The following is a 12,715-nucleotide window of genomic DNA, read 5'->3' as shown; positions in this document are numbered from 1 at the left end:
GTCCTTGCTGTTGTTGTGACACCCACCACAACAATGATCACAATGCTACACAACAGGCTCGTGACAACGTCACCACCAAAAGCTAATCCTCAGGGTGACCTCTGCAAGACCGTGATGAGTGACCACTCAGGACCCCATCGTGTAGAAGACACTGGACAAGAAGAACTGACTCCTGGCAATGGTTGCACTCCAGGTGGTGACAGATGTGACATTCAAACCAGCTGCCTGGATCCAAAGCCCGAGCTCTAAAGTCTGGACACAACTCCTCAGTGTCCACTGCTGACATAATGTCCTGCTCCAGGCTCAAGGACTTTAGAGGGGCACAGGGAATGGGGAAGGGACCAGGAGCGACCTAGCTCAAGGGGTGACTGCATGTCCATCATGCCTGGACAGGCTGGGCCTTTTGAGGACTTTCACCGACAAGAGCTTTGTGGTTTTTTGGTTTGTTTTGTTTCTTGTTCTGGGGGTTGAACTCAGGGTTGCTTTATCTCTGAGCCATATCCCTAGCTCTTTTCATTTTTTATTTTGAGACAAGAAGAGTGGTCATGGCTATTATCACCCAGGGACAGTCCTCCGGAACTTTAAAAATACAGCCTTGGGCTGGAGATGTGGCTCAAGCGGTAGCGCACTTGCCTGGCATGCGTGCGGCCCGGGTTCGATCCTCAGCACCACATACAAACAAAGATGTTGTGTCTGCCAAATACTAAAAAATAAATATTAAAATTCTCTCTCTCTCCCTCTTTCTCACTCTCTCTCACTCTTTCTTTAAAAAAAAAAAAAAAAAATACAGCCTTAAAAATATCACTCAGAGGGCCGGGGGTTGTAGCTCAGTGGTGGAGCGCTCGCCTAGCACGTGTGAGCCCCGGACTCAATCCTCAACATCACATAAAGATAAATAAATAAAACAAAGGTATTGTATCCATCTGCAACTATAATAATAATAATAATAATACTTTTAAAAATTAAAAAAAAAAATCAGAGCCGGGCATTGTGGCGCACACCTATAATCCCAGCAGCTCAGGACCCTGAGGCAGGAGATTGCAAGTTCAAAGATAGACTCAGCAATAGCAAGGCACTAAGCAACTCAATGAGACCCTGTCTCTAAATAAAATACAAAATAGGGCTGAGGATGTGGCTGGAGAGGCTGAGGCAGGAGAATCTCAAGTTCAAGGCCAGCCTCCCCAACTTACAGGGACTTGCAGAAACTTAGTAAGACACTGTCTCACAATTAATTAAAAAAATAAATAAAAAAGAAGAAGAAGAAGGAAAAGGAGGGGGAGGGGGAGGACGGCTGGGAGGTGGCTCAGTGGTTAAAGCACACCTGGTTCAGTCCCTGGTATCAAAACACAAAACAAAACAAAAACCGGGGATGGTGTTGGGGTGTCACTTGGTGCTAGAGCACTTGCCTGGCACACATTGAGCCCCAATACCACCCGCAAAAATCACTCCTATGGTTGCTTTGATTTTCATTTTCTGTCCCGATAATCATCCTCTACCCAGCTTTTACTATGTGAGGGAAACAAAGGACGCAGCTTGCCACGTGGCCCCACCCTGCCAGACTCAGGGCAGAGCCCATTCAGTGCCAAGCCAGGTGGCATGATTTCAAGTGAGGCCCAGGAAGACAGGCAGAGGACCCTGTTCCTAGGATGCCCAGGTGTCCCATCAAACCAGCCCTGGTGACTGGCAGGAGGGAGCCCATTGTCCCAATGCAGTCCAGTGAGGGTCACAGCCGGGAGAATCCAGGTGATCTGGGGCAAGGTGGCACAGGTCCCCAATGGCCCCGTCTTGTCTCTAGGATTGAGTCAGGGACCAGGAAGTCCCAGGGGACATCAGAAGGGAGCAGCCCTGAGACACCTCCCACTCTGACCTGCTCAAGTGCAGAAGTCTGAGGGCTTGAGTGCCCGGGGACAGGCCATCAGCAGTCCCTCAGGGGACCCTTGTTACTCCCAGGTGGATACCAGGGTTGATCCAGGTCCCTTGGGAATCAGCGCCACAACTCTAAAATGAAAACTGTGGAGACCCCCCAACCCACCCAGGGCCACTGGGAACTGGCTAGGTTGTGCTTCACGTCACGACCCCTCTGGAGTACGGGAGGAAGCCTACAGATAGTTACATAAGCTGAAGCCATCGCCACCACTTAGCCGTGTGACCTTTCCCTCTCTGAGCCGCCATTGCCTTATATATAAAGGTTGGACCTCGACCTCTAAGGGCTAAACAAAATACCTGGGAAGGCTCATGGACAGCTGTCCAACAGCAGTGCCCAGAAGGTCTAGGTGGGCCTGAGGTGGCCTCAAGAGAGCTTCAGATGGCCCAGGTGCCTAAGACGGTATAACCATTATATGGACACGGCAGAGTTGGAAAAAAATAATAATATTCTTTTTTTTTTTTTAATTTGTTTTCGTTGGGGGTGTTGGGGATTGAGCCCAAGGAATGCTGAGCATCCACCAATGAGCTACGGCATTCAGAGAATCTTTTTTTTTTTTTTCTCAAATTTTTTTTTGTAGTTGTAGATGGACAGAATACCTTTATTTTGCTTGTTCATTATTTATGTGGTGCTGAGAATTGAACCCAGTGCCTCACACAGGCTAGGCAAGCACTCTGCCGCTGAGCTACAGCCCCAGCACCCCCAAAACAACAAAATTCTTAAGGTAACAATGTCACTTAGTTCTTCCTATCAAGTGCTGAGCACCCAGATCAACCCCCTGAACCCCGAGAACGTGCGCGCCCCGGGTTATTCTGCTCTCCTCCCTGATCAGTACCACTTGTTGTCCACTCTTCGGACTTCTAGCGCCACGCTTTAGCTCAGCTGGCTCCCGGTGTCTAATACAAACGTATCTAAATGCAGCAAAGTCAGCTCAAGGTCAGCATACTCTTGGTTGTTTCTTGGCCCCGTCTCTGAAGATGCATCTTTTCAGGAGGCTGTCTCTCCGGGGGGGGACATGACTGTTTCTTGCTGTCTACTCTCTTTTTCTTAATTTTTTCCATGAGCCTTTGTTGATTGAGTGACTTCATAAAATCATAATCAATCATAAAGAAAGCAAGGACCCCGGGAGGGCTGCAGATCTGAGGGCCCGTGATACCACCGACCAGGGCTATCATATAAAATGCAGATGCCCAGCTAACGGTGCATCTGGGATAAGCAATGAAGAATATTCCAGAATACGTATGTCCTCAGCATGGCATGGCCTCAGAGCTAGAAAGAGAAAGAGACATTCCTACTCTTCTAGAACCTTCCCTCTCAGACCCTATTTCCTCAATGAGCCAAAGGTCACCTGGTCAGTCTGTTGGGCACCTTCCCACTGAGGAGCCACTCGGTGAAGCTGTCTGTCAGGACGGCCCACTGGACGGCCAGGACCAGCATGAAGAGGCTGAAGGCCACGCTGCTCCAGCCCTGTTTCTGCAAAGACGCGTTGAGGAAGCCCAAGCCCAGGACGGCCATGATGATAAACTCCTGGAAGACTGCTCAGAGAAGAAGGGTGGGGAAGGAAGAGGAAGAAAACACAAAGAGAAGTGAGCGTGAAATGGGTTTTACTGAAGGCTGCTGAAGGGCCCCTGGGTGTTTGGTCAAATCACTTTGCCCGCTGGCCTCAGTTTTCTCATCTGAACGACGGGGATATCGCCCATTTCTGCACAGGGCTGAGGTGAGACAGAGGAGCTAATGCTGGTTAAGAATCTCGGGCAGGGCCTGGCCCACTGTGAGCACTCAGGAAATGTAGCAATTATTTTTATTAATGAGCATAATGACACGGACAAGGGCAGAACATTGGGATCTGTGCTTGGCTCATAGGTGACACTTAGTAAAGGTGACTGCTGCGATTACTAGGGATCAGGGGCCACCCCTGGTCATGCACGTGAGAAAATGAGGCCACAGCGGTGACTCGACCCAGGTCACGCAGGAAGGAGGAGGCAGAGGCAGGCCAAGAGCTCCTTTGGATATGAACCAAATTACCTTCCCGAAAACAGTTCTCTCCTTTGCCACCAGCCGCGAGGGTCCTAGTGGGTCAGCAGAAAACATCCAGTGTCCCTCGCCTTTCCTGGCCTCAGAGCCTGAGTGGGGGTTGCTGAGGCAGGGGAGTGGAAAAGTCCCACCTGATGGCAGGGAGAGCCCCCACAGAAGGAAGAGCGAGCACTTTGATTTGATTCCAGTTTTGAAAAATGGTTAGCAGCTTTACAGTAGCACTAGGCAAACTTGGGTTCAAATGAGCACTTTCCAGCTGTGTGGTCTTGAGCCAGTTACTCAGCCTCTCTGTGCCTACGTAAATGAAGTGTATATGATGTGCTGACAGTGTTTGAACACTTTACATATTCCATCTCCCTTGGTCCTCAGAACAGCCTTTGAGGAGGTTACCATCACCTTCCTACAGATGTGAAAACCAGGGTGCAGAGGCTGTAAGTACCCGCCCCTGGTGGTAGAGCCAAGATCTCCCCCTACAGTTGGCCCTAGCCCCTGCCTTTGACATCTCCGCTCTCCGCTCTCTCCTCTTCCCATTCACATTTATTGAATGACACAAATAATCCTCCGTCACCGGTTGCCAGAATCACATGGTAGAACACACACAGGGACTCAGAAGGGCACAGGCCACTGTGCCAATAAGCACTGTATTAATGCCTGGAGAGAGATCCTGAAGGGTTTTTCTGTTTTTCCTCCTATGGATATTGTCTCTGGGTTTGGGAGACTTTTACTTTCTTTTATTTTCCATGTTTAAAGTTTCTGCACCAGCATGGAGGCAGAACACACAGGGGGAAGGAGGAGGAGGAGGAGGAGGAGGAGGAGAAGGGGGAGGAGGAGGAGGGGGGGGAGGAGGAGGAGGGGGAGAGAAAAAAGCATGATCTCCAAGTTCAGAGGTTCTGTTTGATCCTGACTCCATCATCTCCTATCAGGTTAAACCTTATTAAACTGCCAACGGGTGGCCAGTTTTGACCTATTAAAACGTTGGTTGACATGTCCACCTTGTGGCCTTAAATGCTGTTTACATTCCTTCAGCTTAAAGGGGGCGATTCTTCCCTCCTGGGAGGGGGCTGGCAGCTCTGGAGGAATTAACACTCTGTTCAAGTGTTTGGTGTGGCCAGATAAAGGGTAGCTGTTCATTACCATCATTATGACAATCAGTAGGATAAGAACTCGCTGCCTCTGCTCTCCAGGCCTGGCCCTGATAACGCTGAGGAAGTTCTCACCACTGAGCCCTCCCAGACCTGGAGAGCCCTGGACTTGGAGGCCAGCTATCTATCTATTTATTTATTTAAAAGCTCAAGCCGAGATTGATTTAGGAAACCAAGGATCATCTACTTGTAGGGAAAGAGAGCACCCGCTATCTTGAGAGTGAGAAAAACCTACAGAATCCTTTCAAGTCCACTTCCATAGAAGAGGGCACACACCGGGGTCCTCCACATCTGGGTACCTTTGGTGGCTGTTGACATTTCCAGATCAACCAGACAACCCCAGGATGCAGAAGGCCCCCAAGGAACCACAACCACCCCAGGATCTGGGGGCTTGGACAGTGGGTGGGGACAAGGTTAGGAGGATCCGACTCTGTACCTTCCCCCAGACGCGGTGCAGGAAATGTGTCCATCTCCAGCTTGTGTCCTCCTGGCAGTAGAGCAGGTGGGCAAGATCCCTTCAGGAGCCCGTGGGCACAGGGGGGTGCAACGGCCAGTGGAAGGCACCACTGGGAATGGGGAGGCCTGCGGCCGGGTGGGCACAGCACACCCCACTTGAGATATTTAACTTCAACCTTTTGTCAGACACTGTTGTTAAACAAAGCTCAGCGCCATTTTGCTGCAATGTTGTATGCACAGGGCCCAGGCCTACTGAAGATCCAGGGATAAGGGACAGTCCTCTATTTTCCTCAAAGGGACCAAAGAGAATGTGTGACTTTCCCAACGCCACCCAGCACACCCCAGTGGACCCCAGCTCTGAACTCCTGGTGCACGGTCCCTCCTCCAGGCCTCGGTTTCCCTATCTGTAACACGTGGAAGCTGGGGTTCACAGTCCTACAGGCCCTACAGGTCCTGGCAGCTCTAGAATATTCTGAAGAGCCATGTAGGGGAGGGAGGAGAGTGAAGACTCCCCAGGATGAGGGCAGAGGTGGGGCCCTGGGGCTAGAAAGTCAAAGAAGACTGCCGGCCGGGGAGGGGAGATTTCATGGCCTAGATGTCAACTTGATCCCAGGTGTCAAAGTTCATGGCCTTCCTCCCCAAGTCCCTGCCCTGTCCTGGAGCGGGGAATCGTGCCCTGCCAAGAAGAGGAAATTAGGGCAGCAGTTTCCAGGAGCTGTTGACAGGACCCACGCACCCACCGCAGCTGGTGGGTAATGTTGGTTCAGGCTCCTCCTCCCCGGGTCCCGGTACCCTCTCACTTCCTCCCTGGCCCAGACCCCCTCAACTCCTGACTCACTCCCTGGGGCCCCACTCAGGGCACCCCCATTGGTGTCAACCGCCCGCATCAGCCATGGGGCTGATAAGCTAATGGACACAAGGTGTTCGGCGTGATAAGAAGTGGGTGTGCTGCGGGGCCCCCAAGGACTGGGCCCAGAGAAGGATTTGAAGTCAGGCCTTCTGGAGAGGCTGATGAAAGCCCCATGACTTGGAGAAAGAAGGCCCAACCAGGCAGCAGGCCAGCCTCCCTGTGAACAGCAGGGACATGGAGGATGCCCACCCCCAGGGCAAGAGCTTCCCCGCCCGGCCCTCCGCAGCCCAGGACCCCCTTTTGCATCTGGATCAAGGGAGACACAGTGCTGTTTACCTGGCCGGTCCACACAGCCAGTGCCGGGGCAGGGTGTGAGTTCCCACGGCCCTGCCTCTCCACGTGGACTGTACAGTGGCGAAACGTGGGGGCATCTGTGGCAGGTGCCAGGGTTCAGGGCCCAGCTCCGCCTGTGTCCCAGTAGAATGGTGAGGAAACAATGGCAGGAGCCACCCTCAGAGGATCCTTGTGGGCACTGAGCTCCCTGGCCCTGCAAATCGCTTCGCCCAGCCTCAGGGGCCCACTCCCTGCACCTGCCAGTCACCAGCTGTGTGACTTTGGACAAGACTGTTCCCTCCCCAGGCCTGGTCATTCACTTGCAAAGAATGAACTGTGGATAATGCAGTTCGCCTCTCAGAGTCCATCTCATGGCCAGCGGCCTCCTGCGGGGGTGCCCCTGTGATTCTGGACGTGCCCTCGCCCATCGGCCCCTCCCTCTGGCCCATGGAAAAGTGAGCACTAATATCCCTGAAGCCTGGGCCTGTTTCTGTGTCCAGGCCCTGGGATGGACCCCCACTCTTTGCTCCCCTCTGTTGATTGGGACGACCTCCACAGCCTGCCTGCCTCCCTCCTCCACGGCCTCTACACCCACTCAGCTCCCACCAGCAGCAGCTCAGGAAGAGGAAAGGCGATTTCCCAGAGGGACAGTCTAAGACTGAGCTCTGCAAGGTGCCAGGGTTTGGGGTATTTCCATGTCACTGGAAAAGTCCTCCTGTCTTCCTATAGCCCTTCTCTGTGCCTCTGAGAAGTACAGGGCACCAGGTGGTGTCGACAGCACAGGATTGGGATGGTCTCCCAGTGAGGCAGCCCCCAGTGAAACATGGCTTTGGCCAGTGGGACATTGGTAGACTCGTACAGGCAGAGGCTAGCCAAGCACCCCACACCAGGGCTTACCCTCTCTTACTGTGGGGCGGCTTCTAGTGCCAGATGAGGGTCTGAGAGAACCCGCCGCCACAGTCAAGGTCCTAGCTGCCACCGGTTCTTACTGCTGACAGGCAGATGAGGTCATGAGAGATGATCCCGCCCTAGTCAAACCTCCCCAGTACAGATGCAAGAGTGACCCTCAGCGAAACCACCAGGAAATTTGTCCACCTGATGAGCCCCACTCAATTGCTGAGTCACAGAATCCTGGTCATAAGCAAATTAAATGGTTGCTATTTTAAGTCACTAAGTTTGGAGATGGTTGTTGTGGTGCCATCGATAATCAGTAGCCTTTGCTTCTCCTAAGTATCACACAGGCACCTCCGTTCAAGACGACAAGGAAGACATCATTGTGCATTTGCCCCACATCTGTTCCCTGTCCTTGTACTTCTCATCTCAGGAACTGGCACAGCCATCCACCAATCACACGCATGGACACATGGTTGACTCCTCCCTCTTTCACCAAGTACAGCTGATCTTATCTCCCAAACATCTCTTCCATCTACTCTGATGCTCATCTGACCTCATCTGACCTCATCTACAGTCAGAGGTCAGTAGAACAAGGATGTCCTAGACATCCACAGGGCTGAAGCAAGAAACCATTAACATTTCTAGTTTCATTTTCACCTAAAAAGATATTAAAGCTGATAAAAATATAACAATATAATAGTAGTAAAAGCTGATACTGTTTATCAATCTATGTAATTATTCTTTGGCATCCTTCTGATAACTTAATGCAATAAATATTGTCATCATGTGACAGAGGTTGCAAAGAGGCAGAGAGAGGTTGAATCATTTGCCTAAAATCTCATAGTTAATAAGCTGCAGAGGCAAAATTTGAGCTGGTCTAGCTTCTGTAGTCTCCAGCTTTCATGTGCATTAGAATCTCCTAGAAGGTTCTTAAAAACACAGATGGCTGGGCCCCGTCCCCAAAATTTCTGTTTAGTATGCCTGAGAATCTGCATTGCTTATGGATACCGAGACAGCTTATTTGGGGACTACACCCTGAGAACCAGAGGTCTAGGTTATTCTTCAGAAAAGTACTTAGTCGGTTTGCAACTTTGCAACGACTTAATATTCAGGTCAACCCGGGACCCCCTCAATGTGCTTGGCCTGTCAGTCTCCACGCTCCTGGGCTCCAAAGCTGTCCTGAGGGAATGCTGGGCTACTGGGAAGGCCGACAAGTGCTTCTCCATCGTGGTCACGTTGCGAGGAGCGGCGGAGATTTTAAATGTTACAGAAAACGGTAAGCATACAGAGAGAGAGAGACCGGGGGGTGGGGGGGGGGGGAGAATATAACATGGTGATCCCACTTACCTATTACTAAATTTCGATGGCACATGAAATTACTCCTCTCGATCTTTTATTTATTTATTTATCTGTCTGTCATTTTATTTATTTATTTTTGCATAAGGCAAACCCTAGACACCACACCACTTCAATATGCTTATCACCAGATAGGATCTTAAAACAAAACAAAACAAAAAACATACGCTTTTACCACATCTAACAAAATTAGCAATCTTTCTTGTATGTCATACAATATTCATGTTATATCCAAATTTCCTGATTGACTCAAAATGTCTTTTTCGATTTGGCAGGTTTAAATATTTACTATAGTTTACACGGCCGAGATTAGATTAAGTGGACAGACAGATCAAGCTACCTCGGCTTAACTCAACTAACCTACACAAAATGGACTCATGACTTAACTGACACCCACAAAGACACACAGATGGCCGGCCAAACGCTAAGGCCAGCCAGGAGGACAGAAAGAGAAGGAAAGAACAAGATGCCTCCTGCACAACCCTCCAGTCACTCGGAGGCTAAAAAAAGTCCATCAAAAGTCAGATCTGGCCAGGTGCGATGGCACACACCTGTAATCCCAGCAGCTCAGGAGGCTGAGACAGGAGGATCACAAGTTCAAAGCCAGCCTCAGCAAAGGCGAGGCTCTAAGCAACTCAGTGAGAACCTGTCTCTAAACAAAATACAAAATAGGGCTGGGGATGTGGCTCAGTGGTTGAGTGCCCCTGAGTTCAACCCCCAGTACCAAAAAAAAAAAAAAAAAATAAAAAAGTCAGATCTGACAGGAACTTAATCAAGACAACTTGAGGACTGGGGCTGTGGCTCAGCGGTAAAGCACTTGCCCAGCATATGCAAGGTCCTGGGTTTGATCCTCAGCACCATGTAACAATAAATAAGTAAAATAAAGGTTTTGTGTCCAACTACAACTAAAAAAATAAATATTTAAAAAAAGACAACTTGAAATTATTAAGAAGGTACTGAATATCCTGTGTTTCATTTTGATCTCTTTAAACATTTTGAATGTGTGCATAGTTATATATATATATATATATATACATGCTTTTTTTCAGGCAGAGTCTTGCTGTGCTCACAGTCTGGCCCCGGATCTCTTAGCCTGGGCCTCCCAAGTAGCCTCCCAAGTAGCTGGGTCTACAGATGCTCAAAAACGCCTGCCTACAGTTGGGGTGCGGTCAGTGGGCAGCACTTGCCTAGCAGGTGGGAGGCCCTGGTTCCATCCCCAGCATCATGGGAAGAAGAAAAAGGAAGGTGAGCACCGTGAGACGTCTGAAGCCCTCTGCAGGTGGACAGTTGGGACGACCGCCTCACTGGTCTCAGGCCCCGGGTCCCCATGGTCCAAACCCAAGCCAACTCCCTACTCAACCGCTGGGGCCCCCACTCCCCGCTTCCCCTTTCTGCTCCAGCAACACCACAGTGTGGAACCCTGGCCTGGTCCCCAGCTCCGGGGGCTGCCCTCCCTGCCCTCGTGGTTAATTCCTATGGAGCCCAGAGACCTGGCTGGGCAGTCCACCTCCCTTCAGGAGCCCTCCCCGTCGCCCTGTCTTCCCTGCCCCGGCCCCGGGTCCTCTCCTGTGCTTCCATAGGAAGCGAGTTTCTGACGACACTTTAAACTCAAGTTAGCAGCACAGAGTGGGTGGAGAATGCAGTCCCAGGTGCCAGCCTGTGGGTTCAGATGAGTGGCTCCTACACGTCCTGGTTAGGTGACAAATGAGTGACCGTCCTGTACAGAACACAATGGTTCAATGTGTGGAAACTAAAACCAGGATGCCTAAATTTAGATCTGCTATGCTATCACTAGCCGGGCAACCTTGGGCAAATTACTTAACATCCACGTGGGTAGTTTCCTCTCGAAAAACTGAGACCATAATAGGACCTACGTCATAGTCTTGCCGTGAGGCTTAATGTAAAGCACATGGTGCGTTGCCTGGTACCAACAAAGTAGGTGCTCAGTAAACACCAGCTCTAACCCAAGCTGGATGTGCATGATTGAATAGAGAAACAAACAGAGGATGCATTGAATTGGAATAAAGATCGATCGTACTGGATTAAAAAAATAAATAAATTGAAGGGTGGGGTTGTGGCTCAGTGGTAGAGTGCTTGTCTAGCATGTGTGAGGCACTGGGCTCAATTCTTAGCACCATGTATCAATAAATAGAATAAAGGTCCATTGACAACTAAATTTTTTTTAAAATGAACTAAAATTATGCCTAGGTCTTGCTCCTGTGGCACTGAGAGCCAGGCTTCAGTGGGTGGGCGGTCCCTTCCCTGAATTGCTTCTGTTCTCTTTGCCTCTGCCGGGGACCCCTGGTACCTCCCCTTCACATCCAGTTCACTCTTCCGTTGACATCACTTAGGAAATGCACACATCTGGACTCGGGCTGCATCGCTACCTTGAGGACATCTTGCAAGGAGACCATCTACTGCTATTAACAATCTATCAGCTCAACCAGAGACTTGAAATATGTCTCAGATAAAAAAAAAAAAAAAAAAAAAAAAAACCCAAGTCACACCGCGGTGGACATCTGTCCTGTTTATAGTTGTTCTCATCACAGTCTCGGGATATTTTTAGCTGCACATAAAATAACCACCATCCTACACGCTCCTTCAGTCATGCCTTCTGGCTCTGGTTTTGCAGGCAGAATGCAGACTTTCCAGCCACTAAGAGAGAAGAAGGCAGGGGAGGGCGGCAGAGAGAGTACCGGAAGGAACAGGAGGGACCCCCAAAAGGAAGGAAACTCCCCAGATCAACAGCCACCACGCGAAATTCCTTGCTGCCAAGGGAGCAAAGAAGCTGAGAATCACAAAGACCCCTCGGTCCAGGGAATTCGGGGAACACCCAAAAGGAGGCCCCAAGCTCTGTGCCCACAAACCCAGGAGGGCTTCGTGGAGGAGGTGATGCCCGCTGCTCACATCGCCAGCTGGTGCACTCCATGGAGGAAGAGGAAACCTCCTCTCCTTGGGACTTTGGTGGAAAGGAACACCGCTGTCCTGTCCTTGGGGAGCCTCAGACCTCCCGGCCCCGGGACCCTGTTCACCTCTGTGAGCACGTCCCCAGCGGGGAGGTGTGGCCTCTCACCTTGATAGGCCTCCATGAACGTTTTCTGGTCCATTAAGGGAACCTCATAGGCGGTGAAGAAGACGAGGAGGAGGAGAGCCGTCTCCAGCAGCAGGGCCCACAGGGGCAGGCAGCTCCGGATCGACCGCGGGTACCTGGAGCCCATCCTGCCACGTCTCTGTGCGCTGGGCAGGGGTTCCACCCGCGCAGCCCTCACTGGGTCCCCCACACCCACTTGAGGGAGTGGTAGGGGAGACACCCGCCAAAGCCCTTATCTCAGGACGCAAGGCGGATCCCACTGGCCTGTGTACAGAGCTGAGGCAGAGCAGAGGGACCCGATGGGGATGGAGCCCCAGGAGCCCCGGAAGAGAGGGGGATCCCAACTCTGGACCAGCGGGGCTCCCGGCCTGGCCTGTGTGATGGAGCCAGACAGAGGCGTCAACAGAGGTTGGTTTAGGAAGCAGACAGACCTTCAAGGGAGAATGCGGGTGGTCTCAGAGCCAGAAGCAGCCCTGACTTGGACAGGGCTTCCAATATTTATAAAAGGGCTGCATCTGGGGCGGGGCTGGAGGTGGGTCGGGGAGGAGCTGCACAATTTTCTACCAATTTTCCTGCACTTGTGTATTTCCCTCATTTTACAAGGGCCCAGGCCAAGGGCGTGGGTCCAGATTTGG

At 51.1% G+C, this 12,715-nt stretch overlaps 1 protein-coding gene across 1 annotated transcript in view; it reads right to left on the bottom strand.

The window, feature by feature from the left end:
• LOC143404527 (RH-like protein) overlaps positions 1-12,207 on the bottom strand; it is a 38,551-nt gene extending 26,344 nt beyond the window's left edge. Inside the window, exons 1-2 of the mRNA XM_077110084.1 lie at positions 12,063-12,207; positions 3,273-3,459 (exon numbers count right to left, since the gene is read on the bottom strand). Of these exons, the coding sequence (XP_076966199.1) occupies positions 3,273-3,459; positions 12,063-12,207 (332 nt within the window). The remainder of the gene's footprint in view (positions 1-3,272; positions 3,460-12,062) is intronic.
• Between the last annotated feature and the right edge of the window lie 508 nt (positions 12,208-12,715).

Source organism: Callospermophilus lateralis, chromosome 7 (assembly GCF_048772815.1).
Source record: "Callospermophilus lateralis isolate mCalLat2 chromosome 7, mCalLat2.hap1, whole genome shotgun sequence".
NCBI lineage: Eukaryota > Metazoa > Chordata > Mammalia > Rodentia > Sciuridae > Callospermophilus > Callospermophilus lateralis.
The sequence above is the reverse complement of the archived record's forward strand: the minus strand, read 5'-3'. Positions and strand labels throughout refer to the sequence as shown.